General features: G+C 39.7%; 1 protein-coding gene across 6 annotated transcripts in view; it reads right to left on the reverse strand.

Annotated features, from left to right (window-relative positions):
* PNPLA4 (patatin like phospholipase domain containing 4) overlaps positions 1–24,405 on the reverse strand; it is a 108,746-nt gene that overhangs the window by 58,629 nt on the left and 25,712 nt on the right. For 4 of the 6 annotated variants that reach the window (XM_060292970.1, XM_060292971.1, XM_060292972.2 and 1 more), the window contains one exon: positions 22,254–22,406. The exons of 1 other annotated variant lie outside the window; for it this stretch is intronic. In XM_060292970.1, coding sequence (XP_060148953.1) covers positions 22,254–22,406 — 153 coding nt within the window. Of the gene's footprint in view, positions 1–16,163; positions 21,539–22,253; positions 22,407–24,405 lie in introns of those variants that run through there. One more of the 6 variants, XM_030837317.2, reaches the window with a different exon arrangement.

The following is a 24,405-nucleotide window of genomic DNA, read 5'->3' on the forward strand; positions in this document are numbered from 1 at the left end:
CACTACTATATATAAAAAAGATAAACAACAAGGACCTACTGTATAGCATAGGGAACTATATTCAATATTTTGTAATAACCTATAAGACAAAAGAATCTGAAAAAATAGATGCATACATATATATGTATAACTGAATCACTTTGCTGTACACCTGAAACAAACACAACATTGTAAAGCAACTATACGTTAATAAAAAATGAAATATAAAGAAAAAGAAAAAAAATCACTTATCCTTTCTTGCTGTCATTGAGCATTTATTCTGCCAGATGAATGTTACCATCTATTTGTCACATTTTGAAGATAAAAATAGTGATCATGTGATCAAAGTCTGTAAAATGTGTAGCTTCATAAGACTACACACCACACAGGGTGTAACCTTCCTGTCTCAGAAGATTTTATGTCATTATCACATAAGTAGGCAAATATGTAAAGTTCTCATATATGTCTTGCACGTCTTTAAGAGGTTATGCATCTTTTTTGCTTCAGTGAATTCACTGTTCCACTTTTTAAATTCTGCTGGTATAAAAGCACTATTAATTTTTGTATATTATTATAGCATTTTTAATGAATTCTTTAACTTTTTGTAGTACTGTTTCAGTTGATTATCTTGGATTTCTAGGCACAGAATCATTCACTGATTACTCAACTATTGAGCATCTGTGGTGTGTTACCTCACGTGCATAATGCTGGACGCAACTTACAAATGATACTGGTTTTGCTATTTTTTTCCACATTTTCTTAGCCTTCATTTATTTATCTTTGCTTCTGTATTTCCTAGAGCTTCCAAAACCTGAGGCACAGTAGCAGAGATGCCAGGCATACTTGTCTTATTCCCGATTTAATGGAATGTGTTTCACACTATTACTATGCATAGGCTTGTCATTTGCCTGTGAATAATTTTTTGAATGATTTTCTTATTGAAACCTCTTTATTCTTGTCACTTTTTTATTAATCTAGCATGCATATTGCAAGTTATCAAATTAATGCATCCGACCAAAAGGTTTTTTTTTTATTTTTGGCAATTTGCATATGACTTAATTTAGAATTTTACTGCTGAACTATCAAAATCCAATTGTTGAATGATGGACAGGCAAGACAGCACAACCAAGCTGGCAAAGAAGGAGAGCTTACATATATTAGATAGACAGATACAGAGACATAGAAATAAATATACTTAGATGTAAACGTTGGTATGTCCGTGCACACGTACATATACGTCCAAATTCCCTATCACTATTCACTGAGAGGACCTGGGAGCTGCATCACACCAATAAGACTGTTATTTGGCTGATAAGTTTTGTTTATACGTACCATAAATATAAATACCATTTTCTACTATAAGGAATTACACCCTTTGGAGAAATAGCTGATTCCAGAGCTGGGGCAGAGAAGGGACAAGTTAAGCCTGGAGAGTATTGTTCCACAAAGCAAGGAATTGCTCAGAGAGTGATGAGGATATGTCAAATAGCCGAAACTTAGAAACAACCTAAATGTCCATCGACAGGTGAATGTAAAAAGAAGATGTGCTACATATGTATTGGATGGGCCAAAAAGTTCATTTACGTTTTTCCATGACATCTTTCGGAAAGACCCAAACAAACTTTTTGGCCAACCCAATACAGTGGAATACTATGCAGCCATTAAAAAACTGAAATAATGCCATTTGCAGCAACTTGGATGGACCAAGAAATGATCATACTAAGTAAGTCAGACAGAGAAAGACAAATACCGCATGATATCACTCATATGTGGAATCCAAAATATGGCACAAATGAACTTATCTATGAAATAGAGACAGACTCATAGCCATAGACAACAGACTTGTGGTTGCCAAGGAGGATGGGGGAAGGGAGAGGGATGGACTGGGAGTTTGGGGTTGGTAGATGCAAACTAGTACATTTAGAATGGATAAACAACAAGGTGTTACTGTATAGCACAGGGAACTATACTCAATATCCTGTGATAAACCATAATGGAAAAGAATATATAAAGTATATATATATATATATGTGTGTGTGTGTGTGTGTATATATATATATATATGTATATATATGACTGAGTCACTTTGCTGTACAGCAGAGATTGGCCCAACATTGTAAACTATATTTCAATTGAAAAGAAGAAAAGGACAGAGGAATCAGCCAAAACAGGCTCCCATTGACCAAACTGAGGAAAATTTGAGCATAAAAATGCATGATGATCATAGATTATAATCCGTTAAATAGAAGAGGAAACCACAAGTCCATACACATCTAAACAAGTGGAAATCTTTGTAAAGAACATGATATTTATGTGATTTAAAAATACTTCCCCACAAGGTAGTTAACGTAAAAGGGAATAGAGTAAGTTCATTGGGAAGAAGCTTGGCAGATATCACTTTTAACCAAGGTTAAGCCACTTCTCATCTGGTAAGATGCAATGAGAAGGTAGCATCACCTCCCTCAATGAGAAGAAAATCACCTGTGATTTTCCTGCCAATCATGAGAACACAGCAGATAAACTCCAAAGGAGGGAAATCCTATAAAATAGTGTAGTGGGTTGAATAGTATATCCCTCTGATATTCATGTCCACCCAGCATCTCAGAATGTGACCTTGTTTGGAACTAGGTCTTTGCAGATATAATTCATTAAGAATATCAAGATGAGATCATCCTAAATTTAGGGAGAGTCCTAAGTCCAGTGACTGATGTCCTTATGGGAATATAAGAGGACAGAGACACACAAGGAAGAAGATCCTGAGAAGACAGAGGTAGATATTAAACTGATACTGCCACAAGCCAAGAAATGCCCAGGATTGCCAGCAACCACAAGAAGTTAGGGGAGAGGCCCTGGAGCAGCTCTTCCTTCAAAGCCTCCAGCAGGAACCAACCTCACCAACACCTTGATTTTTCAACTTCTGGTCTACTGAACTGTGAAAGAATAATTTTGTGCTGTTCTAAGCTACCCAGATTGTGGCAGTTGTTACAGCAGCCCTAAGAAACTAATATAATAACAGACTCATAATTTTCCAAACTCCCAGGTACATGAATTAAAAAAAAAAAAAAAAAAAGACTATAACATGGTCTAGACTGAGGGAAACTGAAGAGATGTGAAGACCGAGTGGAACCTATGATTCTTACCTGAGTTCTTTTGTCATAAAAGACATTCTTGGGACAACTGGTGAAACATGAATCAACTCTGAGGACACAGATCAATATTAATTCCCTGATTTTATTATATTGTGCATGTGTAGGAGAATGTCCCTATTTATAGGAGGTATAAGGGAAAGTGCTTGGCAGTTGGTGGGACAGCAGGTGGGGGAACTGACTCACAGGTGATTGGGGATAACTTCCTACTCAATAGCCAATATTTATGATTCTTTCAAGCTGCTATTGTTTAAAAATGTCCACCTGTCTAGTAACCACGGAAAGGTAAGTTGAAGCGAAAATAGGATTAGAAAAAATTAGTAAGTCTGAGGAAACCGAGTATCGGTAAAAATGAGGAGTGGTAAGACTTCCTGCTCAGTGCTATGTGTGTGAAAGAGGTGCGTCTGCCTTAGAGCGGAGTTGGCAGTATCTACCCAAGTTCAAGCTATGTGTAACCTGTGACAACTCAGCAGTCCCACCTGTGCATAGGTACCCTTGAGTTTTACACACATTGTACAAGAAAACATGTTTGAAGAGGGTCGCACCAACATTATTTCTGAAGCTTGGAAACTTGAAATGACTTAAATGTCCATCGATAGAAACATGGATAAAGAAATTGTGATATGTTGATGGAATAGTTGAAAGGATTGAGCCTGACGTACAGTTATAACAGGGATCCATCTTGACGCTAAAAGGTCAAGTGAGAAAAATGAGTTAAAAAGGAAACAACCACATCCAAAAAAGGGCAGAAGACCTAAATAGACATTTCTCCAAAGAAGATATACAGATTGCCAACAAGCGCATGAAAGAATGCTCAACATCATTAATCATTAGAGAAATGCAAATCAAAACTACAATGAGATATCATCTCACACCAGTCAGAATGGCCATCATCAAAAAATCTAGAAACAATAAATGCTGGAGAGGGTGTGGAGAAAAGGGAACATTCTTGCACTGTTGGTGGGAATGTAAATTGATACAGCCACTATGGAGAACAGTATGGAGGTTCCTTAAAAAACTAAAAATAGAACTACCATACGACCCAGCAATCCCACTACTGGGCATATACCCTGAGAAAAGTGTAATTTTAAAAGAGTCATGTACCAAAATGTTCATTGCAGCTCTATTTACAATAGCCAGGGTATGGAAGCAACCTAAGTGTCCATCAACAGATGAATGGATAAAGAAGATGTGGCATATATATACGATGGAATATTACTCAGCCATAAAAAGGAACGAAACTGAGTTATTTGTCGTGAGGTGGATGGACCTAGAGTCTGTCATACAGAGTGAAGTATGTCAGAAAGAGAAAAACAAATACCGTATGCTAACACAAATATATGGAATCTAAGAAAAAAAAAGTCATGAAGAACCTAGGGGCAAGACGGTAATAAAGACACAGACCTACTAGAGAATGGACTTGAGGATATGGGGAGGGGGAAGGGTAAGCTATGACAAAGTGAGAGAGTGGCATGGACATATATACACTACCAAACATAAAACAGATAGCTAGTGGGAAGCAGCCGCATAGCACAGGGAGATCAGCTCGGTGCTTTATGACCACCTAGAGGGGTGGGATAGGGAGGGTGGGAGGGAGGGAGATGCAATAGGGCGCAGATATGGGAACATATGTATAACTGATTCACTTTGTTATAAAGCAGAAACTAACACACCATTGTAAAGCAGTTATACTCCAATAAAGATGTTAAAAAAAAAAGATACGCACTGAATGATGACATTATATAAACGTTAAAAGGCACACAGAAATACTTCATTTTGTTATATCTGTATGTTTGTTTGTGTATGCGTATGGATACGTGTTTATTACAGGCCAATTTCAGTACAAGTGTTACCTTTGGGAAACGGGAGAGAAGGGGAATAAAAGAAGAGGAGCTTTCGATTTAAAATGTAATATTTTTGTGTGTTTTTTAAATGTCGAAGCAAATGTGCTAATTGCCAACACTTGAATTAAGGTATGAAATATGAGGTTGTCCCTTTTAAGACAGTCTGTATTTTTCTTTTTCCAGAATGGAAAAATACTGTACAAGGAAATAAACTGTTTTCCAAAGGAGAGTTCATTGTGACAAAATAAAGCAAAAAAAAACAAAAAAACAAAAAAACAAAAAAAACAAGGGTGGGGTCATGCCATGAAAGGAGAGTTGTATGGACATGGATGCCTATCTCTCTGATGCAGCATTCAGAACATTTCTGACCACCCACACACAACAAAATGAAAAAGAAAATGCATTATTATTATTCATGATTTTGCATTATCTGCGCCCACACCTTATCAATCTAACCCAAGAGGAAAAGCATGCAAAGAAGGTCCATCACCAACAGTACCACCCCCACCACAGACACAGCCAAAGTACTGCAAGGTGGCATCTCTAACAACGTCTACACAATGGCACCTGCATGTGGTTCGGCAGGTGTTACGCACAACAAAAACATGGAAGATCGGCAGTACAATGAGAAAAATACAGTAACTTCCCAGCAGATGGCAAGAAAACACCTTGAGGAAATGGAGCCATGTTTTCAACTCCTAGGAAGGTGCCAGTGGAAGAAATGGTGACACTTTATCTGAGGCCACTCCTGTTATTCTATAGCACAGTATTCTATTTGTTTTTGTGATTTAATACCATCTGCCTTTCCTAAACCTTGTTTATTTGCACAGCTACTTGTTACTATCTTCTACGGTCTTACCCTTTAAACAAATATTCCATGAAGCCAGGGACCTATTCCGTTTGTTCACTTTCACATCTCAGCCATCTAGCACACATGCTGGCACCCACTAACTTCTCAATCAATACTGATGGGATAGACCCAAAAACAACAGATGAAACATCTTCTATCCGGTCCTTCTAATGCATGTAAACATCTTGCAGATCACTGGTATTTTGAAATGTACATTAAAACTACATTGGCGCTGGGCTTCCCTGGTGGCGCAGTGGTTGAGAGTCCGCCTGCCGGTGCAGGGGACACGGGTTCGTGCCCCGGTCCGGGAAGAGCCCACATGCCGCGGAGCGGCTGGGCCCGTGAGCCATGGCCGCTGAGCCTGTGCGTCCGGAGCCTGTGCTCCCCAACGGGAGAGGCCACAGCAGTGAGAGGCCCGCGTACCACACACAAAAAAATAATAATAATAAATTTTAAAAAATTAAAAATTATATTGGTGCCATACCAATACTTAAATGACACTGAAAAATAATATGGATGTTAATGAATGAATTATTGCCTCTGAGCAAATGGGACAGATCAGTGTAAAACCTGATCTTTAAGCAACGTATTGCACCATATTGCATGTGGAGTTGATTCTAACTCCATATGCATTCATTTTTAATAGCAAGCTTATATTTTACTGACAAGGAGAGTACAGCCATTGTAAAACATAACAAAGTATATTGCTGGTGTATCAAATAACAAATGACAATGAAATCAACGGTACTCTTTCATACAAAAATTGTATGAGCTTGCAATACTAAATTGTTCAAGACAGAATCTAGCCAACTGATTATATAATCACTGTTCAAAGGTGACCATGACCTATGTAAGATATCAACTATTTACATATTTAAAGCTAAAGTCACTATTTGAAAACCCACAATGTGGCTGAAAAATAAAAATTACTTTTTGAGTTGTATTATTAATTGATTAAAGACTTACATTATGGGATTACTATCACCACTTCAGTAGATATTTATAGATGAAATAAACTAAGGTATTTTTATTTATAGCTCTCTTACAGCAGGTAGTAAAATAATATATTAATAGAAAACTGTTGTGGTTTTGGAGTAGAAATTATTTCTGTGCAATGTTCTACAGCCATAAAGTTAGATCAAATATATTTAAGAACTTAGGCTGAGATGATAAGAGAGGGAGGAACCAAGATGGCAGAGTAGAAGGACGTGCTCTCACTCCCTCTTGCGAAAACACCAGAATCACAACTAGCTGCTGGACAATCATTGACAGGAAGACACTGAAACTCACCAAAAAAGATACTGCACATCCAAAGACAAAGGAGAAGCCACAATGAGACAGTAGAAGGGGCACGATCACAGTAAAATCAAATCCCATAACTGCTGGGTGGGTGACTCAAAGACTGGAGAACACTTATACCACAGAAGTCCACCCACTGGTGTGAAGGTTCTGAACCCCACGTCAGGCTTCCCAACCTGGGGGTCCAGCAACAGGAGAAGGAATTCCTACAGAATCAGACTTTGAAGCCTAGTGGGAATTGATTGCAGGACTCCGACAGGACTGGGAGAAACACAGACTCCACTCTTGGAGGGCACACACAAAGTAGTGTGAGCATCAGGACCAAGGGGGAAGAGCAGTGGTCCCATAGGAGTCTGAACCAGACCTACCTGCTAGTGTTGGAGGGTCTCCTGCAGAGGCGGGGGGTGGCTTTGTTTCACTGTGGGGACAAGGATACTGGCAGCAGAAGTTCTGGGAAGTACTCCTTGGCGTGAGCCCTCCCAGTGTCCGCCATTAGCCCCAGCAAAGAGCCCAGGTAGGCTCCAGTGTTGGGTTGCCTCAGGCCAAACAACCAACAGGGAGGGAACCCAGCCCCACCCATCAACAGTCAAGTGGATTAAAGTTTTACTGAGCTCTGCCCACCACCAGTCCCTCCCATCAAGCTTCTTAGATAGCCTCATCCACCAGAGGGCAGAGAGGAGAAGCAAGAAGAACTACAATCCTGCAGCCTGTGGAACAAAAACCATATTCACAGAAAGAGAGACAAGATGAAAAGGCAGAGGGCTGTGTACCAGATGAAGGAACAAGATAAAATCCCAGAAAAACAACTAAATGAAGTGGAGATAGGCAACCTTCCAGAAAAAGAATTCAGAATAATGACAGTGAAGATGATCCAGGACCTCGGAAAAACAATGGAGGCAAAGATCAAGAAGATGCAAGAAATGTTTAAAAAAGACCTAGAAGAATTAAAGAACAAACAAACACAGATGAACAATACAATAACTGAAATGAAAACTACACTAGAAGGAATCAATAGCAGAATAACTGAGGCAGAAGAATGGATAAGTGACCTGGAAGACAGAATGGTGGAATTCACTGCTGTGGAACAGAATAAAGAAAAAACAATGAAAAGAAACGAAGACAGTCTAAGAGACCTCTGGGAAAACATTAAACGCAACAACATTCACATTATAGGGATTCCAGAAGAAGAAGAGAGAGCGAAAGGACCCGAGAAAATATTTGAAGAGATTATAGTCAAAAAATTCCCTAACATGGGAAAGGAAATAGCCACCCAAGTCCAGGAAGCGCAGTGAGTCCCATACAGGATAAACCCAAGGAGAAACACACCAAGACACACAGTAATCAAACTGGCAAAAATTAAAGACAAAAAAAAATTATTTAAAGCAGCAAGGGAAAAATGAAAACATACAAGGGAACTCCCATAAGATTAACAGCTGATTTCTCAGCAGAAACTCTACAAGCCAGAAGGGAGTGGCATGATATACTTAAAGTGATGAAAGGGAAGAACCTACAACCAAGATTACTCTATCCAGCAAGGATCTCATTCAGATTTGATGGAGAAATCAAAAGCTTTACAGACAAGCAAAAGCTAAGAGAATTCAGCACCACCAAACCAGCTCTACAACAAATGCTAAAGGAACTTCTCTAAGTGGGCAACACAAGAGAAGAAAAGGATGTACAAAAACAAACCCAAAACAATTAAGAAAATGGTCATAGGAACATACATATCGATAATTACCTTAAACTTGAATGGATTAAATGCTCCAACCAAAAGACACAGGCTTGCTGAATGGATACAAAAACAAGACCCAACTATATGCTGTCTACAAGAGACCCACTTCAAACCTAGGGACACATACAGACCGAAAGTGAGGGGATGGAAAAAGATATTCCATGCAAATGGAAATCAAAAGAAAGCTGGAGTAGCTATACTCATAACAGATAAAATAGACTTTTAAATAAAGAATGTTACAAGAGACAAGGAAGGACACTACATAATGATCAAGGGATCAATCCAAGAAGATATAACAATTATAAATATATATGCACCCAACATGGGAGCACCTCAATACATAAGGCAACTGCTAACAGCTATAAAAGAGGAAATCAACAGTAACACAATAATAGTGGGGGACTTTAACACCTCACTTACACCAATAGACAGATCATCCAAAATGAAAATAAATAAGGAAACAAAGCTTTAAATAACACAATAGACCAGATAGATTTAATTGATATTTATAGGACATTCCATCCAAAAACAGCAGATTACACTTTCTTCTCAAGTGTGCACAGAACATTCTCCAGGATAGATCACATCTTGGGTCACAAATCAAGCCTCAGTGAATTTAAGAAAATTTAATCATATCAAGCATCTTTTCTAACCACAACGCTATGAGATTAGAAATGAATTACAGGGGAAAAAAACATAAAAACACATGAAGGCTAAACAATACGTTACTAAACAACCAAGACATCACTGAAGAAATCAAAGAGGAAATCAAAAAATACCTAGGGACAAATGACAGTGAAAACACGATGATCCAAAACCTATGGGATGCAGCAAAAGCAGTTCTAAGGGGGAAGTTTACAGCTATACAAGCCTACCTCAAGAAACAAGAAAAATCTCAAGTAAACAATGTAACCTTACACCTAAAGGAATTAGAGAAAGAAGAACAAACAAAACCCAAAGTTAGCAGAAGGAAAGAAATCATAAAGATCAGAGCAGAAATAAATGAAATAAAAACAAAGAAAACAATAGAAAAGATCAATAAAACTAAAAGCTGGTTCTTTGAGAAGATAAACAAAATTGATAAACCACTGGCCAGACGCATCAAGAAAAGGAGGGATAGGACTCATCAATAAAAGTAGAAATGAAAAAGGAAAAATAAAGAAATAAAGAATAAAGAAATTTACAATTTATAAGAAATTTTACAATTTCTTTACAATAAAGAAATTTACAAATAAAGAAAATTACAAACCAATATCACTGATGAATATAGATGCAAAAAATCCTCAACCAAATACTAGCAAACAGAATCCAACAGCACATTAAAAGGATCATACACCATGATCAAGTGGGGTTTATTCCAGGCATGCAAGGATTCTTCAACATACGCAAATCAATCAACGTGACACACCATCTTAACAAATTGAAGGAAAAAAAACATGATCATCTCAATAGATGCAGAGAGAGTTTTCGACAAAATTCAACACACATTTATGATAAAAACCCTGCAGAAAGTAGGCATAGAGGGAACTTACTTCAACATAATAAAGGCCATATATGACATACCCACAGCCAACATTGTCCTCAACGGTGAAAAACTGAAAGCATTCCACTAAGATCAGGAACAAGTCAAGGTTTCCCACTCTCACCACTCTTATTCAACATAGTTTTGGAAGCTTTAGCCACAGCAATCAGAAAAGAGAAGGAAATAAAAGGAATCGAAATCAGAAAAGAAGAAGTAAAGCTGTCAGTGTTTGCAGATGACATGATATTATACATAGAGAATCCTACAGATGCTACCAAAAAACTACTAGAGCTAATCTATGAGTTTGGTAAAGTAGCAGGATACAAAATTAATGCACAGAATTCTCTAGCATTCTACACACTAATGATGAAAAATCTGAAAGTGAAATTAAGAAAACACTCCCATTTGCCATTGCAACAAAAAGAATAAAATATCTAGGAATAAACCTACCTAAGGAGACAAAAGACCTGTATGCAGAAAATTATAAGACACTGATGAAAGAATTTAAAGATGATACAAATAGGTGGAGAGATATACCATGTTCTTGGATGGGAAGAATCAACATTGTGAAAATGCCTCTAGTACCCAAAGCAATCTACACATTCAATGCAATCCTTATCAAACTACCACTGGCATTTTTCACAGAACTAGAACAAAAAATTTCACCATTTGTATGGAAACACAAAAGACCCTGAATAGCCAAAGCAATCTTGAGAACAAAAAACGGAACCTGAGGAATGAAGCTCCCTGACTTAATACTATACTACAAAGCTACAGTAATGAAGACAGTATGGTACTGGCACAAAAACAGAAATATAGATCAATGGAACAGGATAGAAAGCCCAGAGATAAACCCCCGCACATATGGTCACCTTATCTTTGATAAAGGAGTCAGGAATGTACAGTGGAGAAAGGACAGCCTCTTCAATATGTCGTGCTAGGAAAACTGGACAGCTACATGTAAAAGTATGAGATTAGAACACTCCCTAACACCATACACAAAAATAAGCTCAAAATGGATTAAAGACCTAAATATAAGGCCAGAAACTATCAAACTCTTAGAGGAAAGCATAGGCAGAACACTCTATGACATAAATCACAGCAAGATCCTTTTTGACCCACCTCCTAGAGAAATAGAAAGAAAAACAAAAATAAACAAATGGGACCTAATGAAACTTCAAAGCTTTTGCACAGCAAAGGAAACCATAAACAAGACCAAAAGACAACCCTCAGAATGGGAGAAAATATTTGCAAATGAAGCAACTAGAGAAAGGATTAATCTCCAAAATTTAGAAGCAGCTCATGCAGCTCAGTAACAAAAAAACAAACAACCCAATCCAAAAATGGGCAGAAGACCTAAACAGACATTTCTCCAAAGAAGATATACAGATTGCGAACAAATACATGAAAGAATGCTCAACATCATTAATCATTAGAGAAATGCAAATCAAAACTACAATGAGAGGGCTTCTGTGGTGGCGCAGTGGTTGAGAGTCCGCCTACCGATGCAGGGGACATGGGTTCGTGCCCCGGTCCTGGAGGATCCCCCATGCCGCGCAGCGGCTGGGCCCATGAGTCATGGCCGCTAAGCCTGGGCGTCCGGAGCCTGTGCTCCACAATGGGAGAGGCCACGACAGTGAGAGGCCTGTGTACCGCAAAAAGAAATAAACAAAACAACAACAACAACAAAAAAGAAAACAACTACAATGAGATATCATCTCACACCGGTCAGAATGGCCATCATTAGAAAATCTAGAAACAATAAATGCTGGAGAGGATGTGGAGAAAAGGGAACACTCTTGCACTGTTGGTGGGAATGTGAATTGGTATAGCAACTATGGAGAACAGTATGGAGGTTCCTTATAAAACTAAAAATAGAACTACCATATGACCCAGCAATCCCACTACTGGGCATATACCCTGAGAAAACCGTAATTCAAAAAGAGTCATGTACCAAAATGTTCATTGCAGCTCTATTTACGATAGCCAGGGCATGGAAGCAACCTAAGTGTCCATCATTGGATGAATGGATAAAGAAGCTGTGGCACATATATACAATGGAATATTACTCAGCCATAAAAAGTAACGAATTTGAGTTATTTGTAGCGAGGTGGATGGACCTAGAGTCTGTCATACAGAGTGATGTAAGCAAGAAAGGGAAAAACAAATACCGTATGCTAATACATATATATGGAATCTAAGAAAAAAAATGTCATGAAGAACCTAGGGGTAAGACAGGAATAAAGACACAGACCTAGTAGAGAATGGACTTGAGGATATGGGGAGGGGGAAGGGTAAGCTGCGACAAAGTGAGAGAGTGGCATGGACATATATACAGTTCCAAACGTAAAATAGATAGCTAGTGGGAAGCAGCCGCATAGCACAGGGAGATCAGCTCAGTGCTTTGTGACCACCTAGACGGGTGGAATAGGGAGTGTGGGAGGGAGGGAGACTCAAGAGGGAAGAGATATGGGAACATATGTATATGTATAACTGATTCACTTTGTTATAAAGCAGAAACTAACACACCATTGTAAAGCAGTTATACTCCAATAAAGATGTTTAAAAAAAAAATTGTATGGAGATACAAAATACCCCAAATGGCCAAAGCAGTCTTGAGGGACAAAAACGGAGCTGGAGGAGTCAGACTCCCTCACTTCAGAGTATACTACAAAGCTACAGTAATGAAGACAATATGGTACTGGCACAGGAACAGAAATATAGATTAATGGAAGAAGATAGAAAGCCCAGAGATAAACCGATGCTCCTACGGTCAACTTATCGATGACAAAGGAGACAAAGATATACAATGGAGAAAAGACAGTCTCTTCAATAAGTGGTGGTGGGAAAACTGGACAGCTACATGTAAAAGAGTGAAATTAGAACACTCCCTAACACCATACACAAAAATAAACTCAAAATGGATTCGAGACCTAAATGTAAGACCAGATACTATAAAACTCTTAGAGGAAAACATAGGCAGAACACTCTTTGACATAAATCACAGCAAGATCTTTTTTGATCCACCTCCTAGAGTAATGGAAAGAAAAACAAAAATAAACAACTGGGACCTAATGAAACTTCAAAGCTTTTGCACAGCAAAGGAAACCATAACCAAGACGAAAAGGCAACCCTCAGAATGGAAGAAAATATTTGCAAATGAAGCAACTGACAAAGGATTAATCTCCAAAATTTACAAGCAGCTCATGCAGCTCAATAACGAAAAAACAAACAACCCAATCCAAAAATGGGCAGAAGACCTAAATAGACATTTCTCCAAAGAAGATATACAGACTGCCAACAAACACATGAAAGAATGCTCAACAACATTAATCATTAGAGAAATGCAAATCAAAACTACAATGAGATATCATCTCACACCAGTCAGAATGGCCATCATCAGAAAATCTAGAAACAATAAATGCTGGAGAGGGTGTGAAGAAAAGGGAACACTCCTGCACTGCTGGTGGGAATGTGAATTGGTACAGCCACTATGGAGAACAGTATGGAAGTTCCTTTAAAAACTACAAATAGAACTACCATATGACCCAGCAATCCCACTACTGGGCATATACCCTGAGAAAATCGTAATTCAAAAAGAGTCATGTACCAAAATGTTCATTACAGCTCTGTTTACGATAGCCCAGAGATGGAGACAACTTAAGTGTCCATCATTGGATGAATGGATAAAGAAGCTGTGGCATATATATACAATGGAATATTACTCAGCCATAAAAAGAAACGAAATTGAGCTATTTGTAATGAGGTGGATAGACCTAGAGTCTGTCATACAGAGTGAAGTAAGTCAGAAAGAGAAAGACAAATCCCGTATGCTAACACAAATATATGGAATCTAAGAAAAAAAATGTCATGAAGAACCTAGGGGTTACACAGGAATAAAGACACAGACCTACTGGAGAATGGACTTGAGGATATGGGGAGGGGGAAGGGTGAGCTGTGACAAAGCGAGAGAGAGGCATGGACATAAATATACTACCAAACGTAAGGTAGATAGCTAGTGGGAAGCAGCCGCATAGCACAGGGATATCAGCTCGGTGCTTTGTGACCGCCTGGAGGGGTGGGATAGGGAGGGTGGGAGGGAGGGAGACGCAAGAGGGAAGAGATATGAGAACATATGTATATGTATAACTGATTCACTTTGTTATAAAGCAGAAACTAACACACCATTGTAAAGCAATTATACCCCAATAAAGATGTTAAAAAAAAGACAGCCCTCAGAATGGGAGAAAATACTTGCATATGAAGCAACCGCCGAAGATTAATCTCCAAAATTTTCAAGCAGCTCGTGCAGCTCAATATTAAAGAATCAAACAACCCAATCCAAAAATGGGCAGAAGACCTAAACAGACGTTTCTCCGAAGAAGACATACAGATGGCCAAGAAGCACATGAAAAGCTGCTCAACATCACTAATTATCAGAGAAATGCAAATCAAAACTACGATGAGTTATCACCTCACAGCAGTTATAATGGGCATCATCAGACAATCTACAAACAACAAATGCTGGAGAGGGTGTGGAGAAAAGGGAACCCTCTCGCACTTTTGGTAGCCATGTAAATTGATACAGCCACTATGGAGCACAGTATGGAGGTTCCTTAAGAAACTGAAAATAGAATTACCATATGATCCAGCAATCCCACTACTGGGCATATACCCAGAGAAAACCAGAATTTAAAAAGACACCTGCACCCCAATATTCATTGCAGAATTATTTACGATAGCCAGGTCATGGAAGCAACCTAAATGCCCATCGACAGATGAATGCATAAAGAAGTTGTGGTACATATATATACAATGGAATATTACTCAGCCATAGAAAGAAACTAAATTGAGTCATTTGTTGACACGTGGATGGACCTAGAGACTGCCATACAGAGTGAAGTAAGTCAGAAAGAGAAAAACAAATATCGTATATTAACGCATGTATGTGGAATCTAGAAAAATGGTACAGATGAACCTGTTTGCAGGGCAGAAGTTGAGACAGATGTAGAGAACAAACGTATGGACACCAAGGGGGGAAAACCACGGTGGGAAAACCACGGTGGGGTGGGGATGGTGGTGTGCTGAATTGGGCGATTGGGATTGACATGTATACAGTGATGTGTATAAAATTGATGACTGATAACAACCTGCAGTATAAAAAAACAAACAAAAAAACAACTACTACTAAACTTTCTTTGGGTTATTTGTATGGAAATATGTTAATATAAATGTTTCAGACATTACATGAAATTTCTAAAAATCTTATATGTTCTGATATAATGTTATATGTCATAATTCTAGTTATTTAAAATGTATACCTCAGAAATAACTACATTTCCTTGTCAACTGATTATGAACTTTCATCAAATATTTAACCATGGTCATTTTTAAGTCTTTTGTCATTTACAGACAGTTCTGGGTGTACTCTGTTGCAAAAATGTTCCTATAAAAGGGTTTCATCTTCAAGGAATTCATGGAAAAGACTGTGACAAGTACAGGTTTCCAGTAACTGACCATACTGCTGAACTGAATGAATAAGCATTTTCAGAACTCTAATGGAAAACTGATGAATTCATAAAAGTGCTAACAAAAGATCAAGATGAAAAAAAATTAATTAAATGGGACTGAGTGAACTGATGAGCATGATTATAATTTTCATGACTTTCTGTTTGAATAAAGAAAAAAAAATCCCCCACACACAGAAAAAGAACTTAGGATGAGAGAAGAAATAAATATTTCAAACATAGTACTGATTATTTATTCTACCATGCCATATATGAAGGGTGATTTTTTTAATTTAAACAAAGGCATTTTAAACACAAATTGAGAACCTCAGTGACACTGATGTTCTAAAATTTGGTTAGAATTGTGTTTTCAGACTCTAGCTCCTGACTTGTTAGCAGCTGTGAAATCATTTAAATGTCATGACAATATTTTTTTAATAAAATGTGATAAAAAATATCAAAAAGAATTTCACATAACGAGAGTACTGTCTTATGAAATTATTTTTAATTTTTTAATTTATGTATACATATGTGTGTGTAAAATATATGCATATAGGTATTGGATCACCATATAAAGTAGGGCACATTCAAGCAAGGTTGGACATTTACAGACTCCCCTGGTGGTGCAGCGGTTAAGAATCCGCCTGCCAATGCAGGGGACATGGGTTCAAGCCGTGGTCCGGGAAGATCCCACATACTGCAGAGCAACTAAGCCCATGTGCCAGAACTACTAAGCCTGCGCTCTAGAGCCCACGAGCCACAACTACTGAGCCCACGTACCACAACTACTGAAACCCGTGCTCTGCAACAAGAGAAGCCACCGCAATGAGAAGCCCGCACACCACAACGAAGAATAGCCCCCGCTCGCTGCAACTAGAGAAAGCCCCATACAGCGAGAAAGACCCAACGCAGCCTAGATTAATTAATTAATTTTAAAAAACCTTGTTTACAAAAAAAAAAGAGAGGTTGGAAATCTCTGAAGAGAATGGTGTACCAAGCATCACAATATACGGGTGGTTTTAACGGGCAATCAAACAACCTTACTGTGTTTGGAAGCAAGTTTTCAGATTGTGAAACCGGAAAACCCGTTCAAATTCAATCATGTATTCAGTTCTCAGTGTGCTAGGCAAGGATTTGCAAAGCTGCTAATCTAACAACACACTTGATAGTGAAATATGAAGCATGATAGTAGAGCAGCCCATACAATGTCCTTCAGCTTTAGTGTGTTAAAACTATCAGATTCAAATGATGGCTCTCCTCGTACTGCATGTAAATTCCAATGAAGCATCACACCCCTCATTCGGAGACACATGGTGAGTCTCTGTCTCTGTAACTGACAACCTAACTGAAATCCTTTTGTGTTTACCAACCTCTTAATGCTTTAGGAAGACAGATATCCTACCGTAAAAGCCTGCTTCCTTTCACAGGGATTTTTAAACACAAGACATTACGCGAAAGATAATTTGCAAGGCTTCATCTACTTTCTCCCTAGTTGTTGAGGAGGAATGGTTGCATTTTAACTGTATCAACTATACTTGGGTAGCAAGTAGAAGACAGTGGCTCTGGCTGTCTTAAAGTCAGAGAGAGGGAATTCCCTGGCGGTCCAGTGATGAGGTTTCCGCCCTTGCACTTTCACTGGATCAATCCCTGGTCAGGGAACTGAGTTCCCACAAGCCAGGTGGTTGCTGCCAGATAAATACAGTCACACAGAGAGTGCACTCAAAGGACATGAGCAGGAGGCTTCCACAGTCAGCAGTGATGGAGGCCCGGGCTTCTGAACAGTGCCAAGGCTTGACTGTCCTGCATCAGGTTGGCCGTCCCAGAGCACTGCTCCTGCCTTGCGCTGCAGGATACCCTCCTGTGGCTGTGTCACTGCTCCTCAGCTAAGTCTCACTCCGCTCACTCATTCTCCATCACGCACTCTCTCTGCTTCCACCCACACCTCTGGTGATCAGAGCCCGTCCTCCAGCGCAATGACCCAAATGTTCAGTCCTGACTGATCTGTACTCTTGCTTCTGCCATAGACAGTCGCAGTAGTTTTCCACTAACTAGTCCACTAGTGATGGTAGTAGAGGGGATACCCAAGGGAATTACCTGGGTTTCATGGACATTCCTCCCTCCCCTCGTTGTACAGCAGCAAATCTACCTCCCTTTGAGCTACAGATGGCATGTCTGTGTCCCGCCGACAAAAAAACCATAGGTTGAAATCCTAACCCCTAAGGTGATGGTAAGAGGAAGTGGGGCCTTTGGGAGGTGGTTAGATCACAAGGGTGGAGCCCTTATGAATGGGATTAGCGTCCTTAAGATAGGACCTGGAAAGCTTACTCACCCCTTCCACCATGTGAAGACAGTGAATCAGCCAGTGCCTTGATCTTGGACTTCCTAGGCTTTAGAACAGGGAGCAATGTCTGTGGTTTTCTGTTACAGCAGCCTGAATAGAGTAAGATGCCTTGCTCGGGATGATGACATCCTCCGTCTACTACCATTGCTTCTGTGCATCCCGTGCAAGGAGCCATGAGAAGTGGCAGCGAAATGCATCCCTTCCCTCATCTGTGCTTCCAACAAACTACCTTTACCTTATTTCAAGATCAAGTTGGATATGCTATTATGAGTTGTGCAAGACTGCATATTCAGAGATGCTTTCTATATATAACAAGGAAAAGATTGAATCCTATTCTTGCCCCTCTTGAAGTCCGTCAAGAGAAAGGGATATTAAAAAAAAAAAAGAGAGAGAGCAGGAGAATTATCCCAAGGGGACGTATGTGAGGATGCATAACTATATGTATTAGCATTTAGTCAGCAAAGCTTTGAGTTGTGTCAGTAGGGGCAAAAGTAAGTGCAGAGGTGAGCAATTACATGAATTCAGCCCACCTAAACTGTCAATCTGTGAACAATGATAATAACTACTTTTAATAGTACTATAATACAAAGTTATAATGAAATAATACTGTTACTCGTATATGATAGCAATTATTATTATTACTGAAGTTTATCCACTTTTCCTCATCTGCAGTAATTGCTTTTCCTCCCACTTCAAGTTATGTGGATAATTACTTCAAATTTCAGTTTTATTTTGCTATAGTGTAGACATAGCTCAGGCCAGAAAAACCTCAAAACCCCGAATTTCCCTAATCATTGGTTCCTCAACTGTAAAAGTAATGCCCTAGATCCAGAAACATTTCTATGACTTATATATATATATATATATATATGTAATTATATGTATGTGTTTTATTCATCAGGAAAAAAAGCAGCATAAATGAAATGTGTCCATGTTAACTGCCCATGTCTGTTTAGAATCATAATTCAATGCTCAGAGCCTCACAGCTCTTTCTTTGCAAGCTTCTCATATGCACACACAATGCCCCATATTGGGAAACCAGAATGTAAGAGAGTTTTGTGGGGGGGTTTTGTTTTTTTTGTTTTAAATATACTGCTTGGTCCTTTCGCACATTACTTAACTTCAAAACCAAATCTATTTTCTCTAATTGTCAGTAGAAGCAGTGGGTTACCATAGTTACAAAGTAGAGACTGTTACTGAAAAGAAGACTAATGAAATTTTAAATGACAGATTCAAAGATATTAGGAAATTACCCCAACAGGGAAACGGGCACTTATCAAGCTGCCAGTCCCAGTAATTACCAAGCAAACCTATCAGGAACCGGGTCAGAAAGTCTCTTCAGATGTTCCGTACACCAGTGCTACAGCGCTTTGAAGGGCTGGTCCCAATAACATGGGCACCCTGTCGTTAGCGCTCATTTCTGTTACTACAGCTGCATGAGGACGCTCCGTAGCCACCACGCAGCGTGGGCTGTGACAGGCCTCGGGTGAGGAGATGGCACAGCACACCTGGAGGACGCTGATGCTACAGATGAGGTGCTGTATTACGGGGCCACGTCTCCCAAGTGTTAGAAAGTTGCTGCCCTGCAGACCCATCTTCCCACCATCTTACAGGATTTTTCAAGGCAAGTACCATCCACTCACATGGTCAAAGACAGATGTAGAAGGTACGATATAGTTTTTAAAAGTCTAACATATGAAGGTTTGGTTTTGCTGGGGGAGGAATCGATAAGTAATTTACTGAAATAGCATACTAATAGATTATTCACATAAAATAACAGGTAAGGGGAAAATCTAGTGAATAAACAGATGGAAGAACGGAGAATCCATCCACTTCAAGTCACTTATGAGAACAACATATTAAGATTTAACTACATGTTTGCTAGAGTAGGAAAAAACACAGACCCCCAAGAAACATCACTACTCTCCGAGTCCTGGCATGACTCGTAAGAAAACAAGCAGTAGTTGGTGTTTCTGTGCTAAAAGTTGTGTATTTTGGGCAAGAACCATAAAATTGACTTAAAGATGGTTTCAAACGGTAAAAAGAGAAATGCAAAACAATTAAAGACATGCAATTAAACTGGTTTGTGTCTCACTGCTTCATAGTAATTAAGAGTTCATGCTTGGGAAAGCACCATAAAAACGAGTTAAGATTTAAGACGGGTGTACATGAGTCAGTGTAAACCTACACATGAGTCCTCAAGTGACAGGACAACTACTCAAAAAATGGAAGACCTGGGGTCGGTATAGCATGATTTAAAAATAATGAAGGAATGATGATTCTGGACTGAATTGTTATTTGCTAGGCTACTTGGTTGACTTGGCTCTTCGTGTCTAGTAGTATCTTATCCATTTAAGTTCTTAGAGTACCTATGTCTGGTACACAGAGTAATGACTGAACACTTGGTGAAGTATGGCCTTGAAGGAATAGGGAGAGAAAGACAGAGAAACCAGGACAGAGAAAGAGCTGGGGAGATAAGGACAGAGAATATTAACGACAGGGAGGCGTCAGAAGAGCCTGACAATGACGTGAGCTGGCGAGCAGGTTTCCGGAGGGCGAGGGCTAAGGAAGACATACCTAATTTCAAACTCTGGGCTTCCGGTTACTCTCTGCTATTCACCTTTCTACCTCCACCCCAGGAACAACTGTACACACCTAGGAAAAGCAAGCCTTTGTTGCTCCACCCCTTGTTAAAGGCCTTTCATGATGCTGACTATTTCTCACATCCCTCCTGGCCCACCTGAGAGGGAGTGGGGTGCAGCCTGAGAACATGCTTCCTTCCATTCTGGAACTACAGGACACCGGTGTCTCCTGGAAACGCCCGTGCTTCACGTCTGAAGGGTGCTGCCACGTTATCCGTGCAGAGAATGTGTGCACCACGAACCTCATTTCCAGCATTCCACGGTTTCCCCAGAGAACCCCTTACATTCCCAGCGGGCTTTCAAAGGATGTGGTGGTTCTCTTACAACGATTCCTTATCACCTGAGTGTAACCTTCTTAATGACGCTGCCAAATTCAACCAAAATGCCTCATTTCCTTGCACCAAGTAATGATTTAAAACTTACAAATATTACAAAAACTAATAACAAAACAGATAGAGAGTTATGATAGGCTTTTAAAAAAGGATTAGAGACCTCCATCAAGAACGGTCTGAAATGTGCTTTGCGTTGTAAAGTTTTAAGCGTTGTATTCAAACCAACTTTCTTTAAGTAAAAACTTGATGGCGTCATCAAAGCCACGACGATATAGTGATTCCATTATCGTCTCGCTTGGTGGGAAAAGGGCTTGGTGAAGCCTCACCAGGTTTGCCGTGGACAGCTAGGATAGAAAGACAAATGGAAGCTGGAGGATATTACGGTACAGGTAAATGGACATCATCTCTGTAACCGAAGCTTTCTTATCATAGATGCTATTAGCAATGTAAAAAAAAATCAGGAGGAAGAAAATGAAATTTAAAAATTCACCCCCACCCATACACTGCATGAGGGTTTCTCAGCCTGGGGACCACTGACGTTTTGGGCCAGATGCTTCTTTGTGGTGGGGCCGTCCTGTGCACTGTAGGATGCTGAGTAGCCTTCCCGGGCTCCACCCACTAGATGCCAGCACACACCCCAGAGGTGATGACCAAAACCATCTCCAGACACTGCCAGTGTCTCCTGCATACGATATCACCTCCTGTTGAGAGCTATTCGACGAGATTAAGGGAATCTACATTTTTATGTAAGTTATTCTGTTAGGTCCTAAGTTTTTATCTTACCTACTTAATTCCTGCCATCTTTTAAAACAATTAAGTGATCTAATTTAAAAGTGCACTGAAATCCTGCCCAGTATACTGACCTGAAAAATAAGTGAAGAAATGGAAAATGTTTCACAAATAGACTGTTAACAGTCATGTCCATATGCATGACACATGTAGATTATTTAAAATATTTATGCAATTTGTACATAAAACTGAGTTGCCAAAGTTCTGGAAGCATGTGGAAAGTTTTCGGAGATGAGGAGTCTGCAGTTATCAGTGAACATCATTACTCACCAGTATGTGCTGCTTGGCTATGGTCACATAGAAATCCAGCTGCCCTTCGTCCTGCGGGGAGATGTCCACTCTCCCGCTGAATGCTGAGACGGTCACTGTCCGGCCTACAGGCAGGAGGGGCAGGCTGTTGGTAAAGCATCCGTCTACCCATTTCTGTGGAAATCACACGGCTCATCAGCACCTGTCGACAACATCCCTCCCACGTGAAGAAAAGGAGCATGCATTTCCCCAAAAGGACTCTTTCCTTCTAACAAGGCATGCCTTGGGAACGCCCTTAACTTACGATTTATCAGGACCCGTCAGATTAGATTTGTTTTGGAAGCAAAGCAAATCTTTGTATGCATATCATTAACCCATATAATAAGAACCCTGAACGGAATCAGGAAGTCTCTCCAATTGTTTAAAAGCTTTAAGTAGATCATTTCACATAAGAAGTACCTAAATTTTTACTGATGACGGTGCTTGCATAAGAAGCCATGTGTAATTAGGCTGGGATTCATTATCTAATCAGAATGCAAAGCCAGGTTTACTCTGACACTGAGCAAACCGTCCCCAAAACAGGAGTTTGTGCTGCTGTGGCTTGTGGGATCTTAGTTCCCCGACTAGGGATGGAACCTGTGCCCCCCTGCAGTGGAAGCGCAGAGTCTTAACCACTGGACTGCCAGGGAAGTCCCAGGAGGTTCTACTTTTATCCTAAGAACTGGAAATCGGCATTTTCTGTAGCAAACTTAAAAATAAATAGAACCGCCAGAAATCCTTCCATTTCCAAAGCGGTTCCTGAGTATGTAACGTCTTCAAGCCTTGAAGAACTGGGGAGGAGAGGTGCTGTGTTAAACAGGAACATTACTCAGAAGAGATTCTGTGCATTCAGACCCAAGCCTGAAGGAAAGGCATGGACAGAGCAGGTCAGAGAAGCTTCTAGAGGCTTGTGCAGAATTGTACACTGGGAAAGGATTGAAGAAACACAAAGATAATACTCCTTACGTTGTTTCAAGGCAAAAGAGTCTCCATCTTTCCTTGAGCCCACATGTTAACCGAATCCGCTCTAACAATAAATAAATAAGCAAACATGCAACACTGAAGTTCAAATGCTCCCAGCTGTATCTGAATTGGAAATACCTTGCAGGTGATGTGAGAAAAAAAAGGGGGGGCTGGAAAGTGTGGAGAATGCTGCACAGAAGAAGCTTTTGTGGAGAAAGCAAGAAGGTGGGCTGATGAGCAAGAAACCAGTTAGAATAAAGCATCCTGGGGCTTCCCTGGTGGCACAGTGGTTAAGAATCCACCTGCTAATGCAGGGGACAGGGGTTTGATCCCTAGTCCAGGAAGATCCCACATGCCACGGAGCAACTAAGCCCATGCACCACAACTACTGAGCCCATGTGCCGCAACTACTGAAGCCCACGTGCTGCAACTACTGAAGCCCATGAGCTGCAACTACTGAGCCCGCGCACCACAACGAAGAGTAGCCCCTGCTCCCCGGAACTAGAGAAAGCCCACGCCCAGCAACGAAGATCCAACACAGCCAAAAATTTTAAAAATAAAAAAATAAAATAAAGCATCCTTAACTCAGTTAAAACTGTTCATTCCTCTTTTCTAACATGTCTTTTTTAAATCTTTCTTGTTTTGATTTCTAGAGCTGGTTACTAAATGATCAGTACAGCATAGTTTACAAAGGCCTCAGCCAGCCACCAACTCCCCGCAGAGGGAATAAAAGTAAGTAAATAAAAGGTGAAAATGTGTTGAAAATTTCTATTGAGGGAACTGCATTTTGGTGGAGCAGAAAACATAAATAGATTAGATTAAAATGAACCTGGCCTAGATAATTTGCTTATTGTCATTATTTTTAAAAGAACAAAACACATATAATTATGTTTATTATAGAGCACACATATTTGTTTGTGTATAATACGTGTATGTGGATATATGCATACATATATACACACGCACACGACTATACAAACACAGTCTAAAAAAGGGAGGTTTGTAGTGAGAAGGCCCCCAGATATCTGGTTCTGTGCCTTATTGACCTGGAGCTTTTTTTTTCTTCCCTGATTGCTTTGGGTGTAGACACCGATTTCTGGAATAGGATAGTACCTAGAGAGAGAACAAAAAGACACCTGCCAAAATTACCTTTCTTATCCTCAGTAGAACA

The sequence above is a fragment of the Globicephala melas genome, chromosome X (genome assembly GCF_963455315.2).
Source record: "Globicephala melas chromosome X, mGloMel1.2, whole genome shotgun sequence".
In the NCBI taxonomy this organism is placed as follows: domain Eukaryota; kingdom Metazoa; phylum Chordata; class Mammalia; order Artiodactyla; family Delphinidae; genus Globicephala; species Globicephala melas.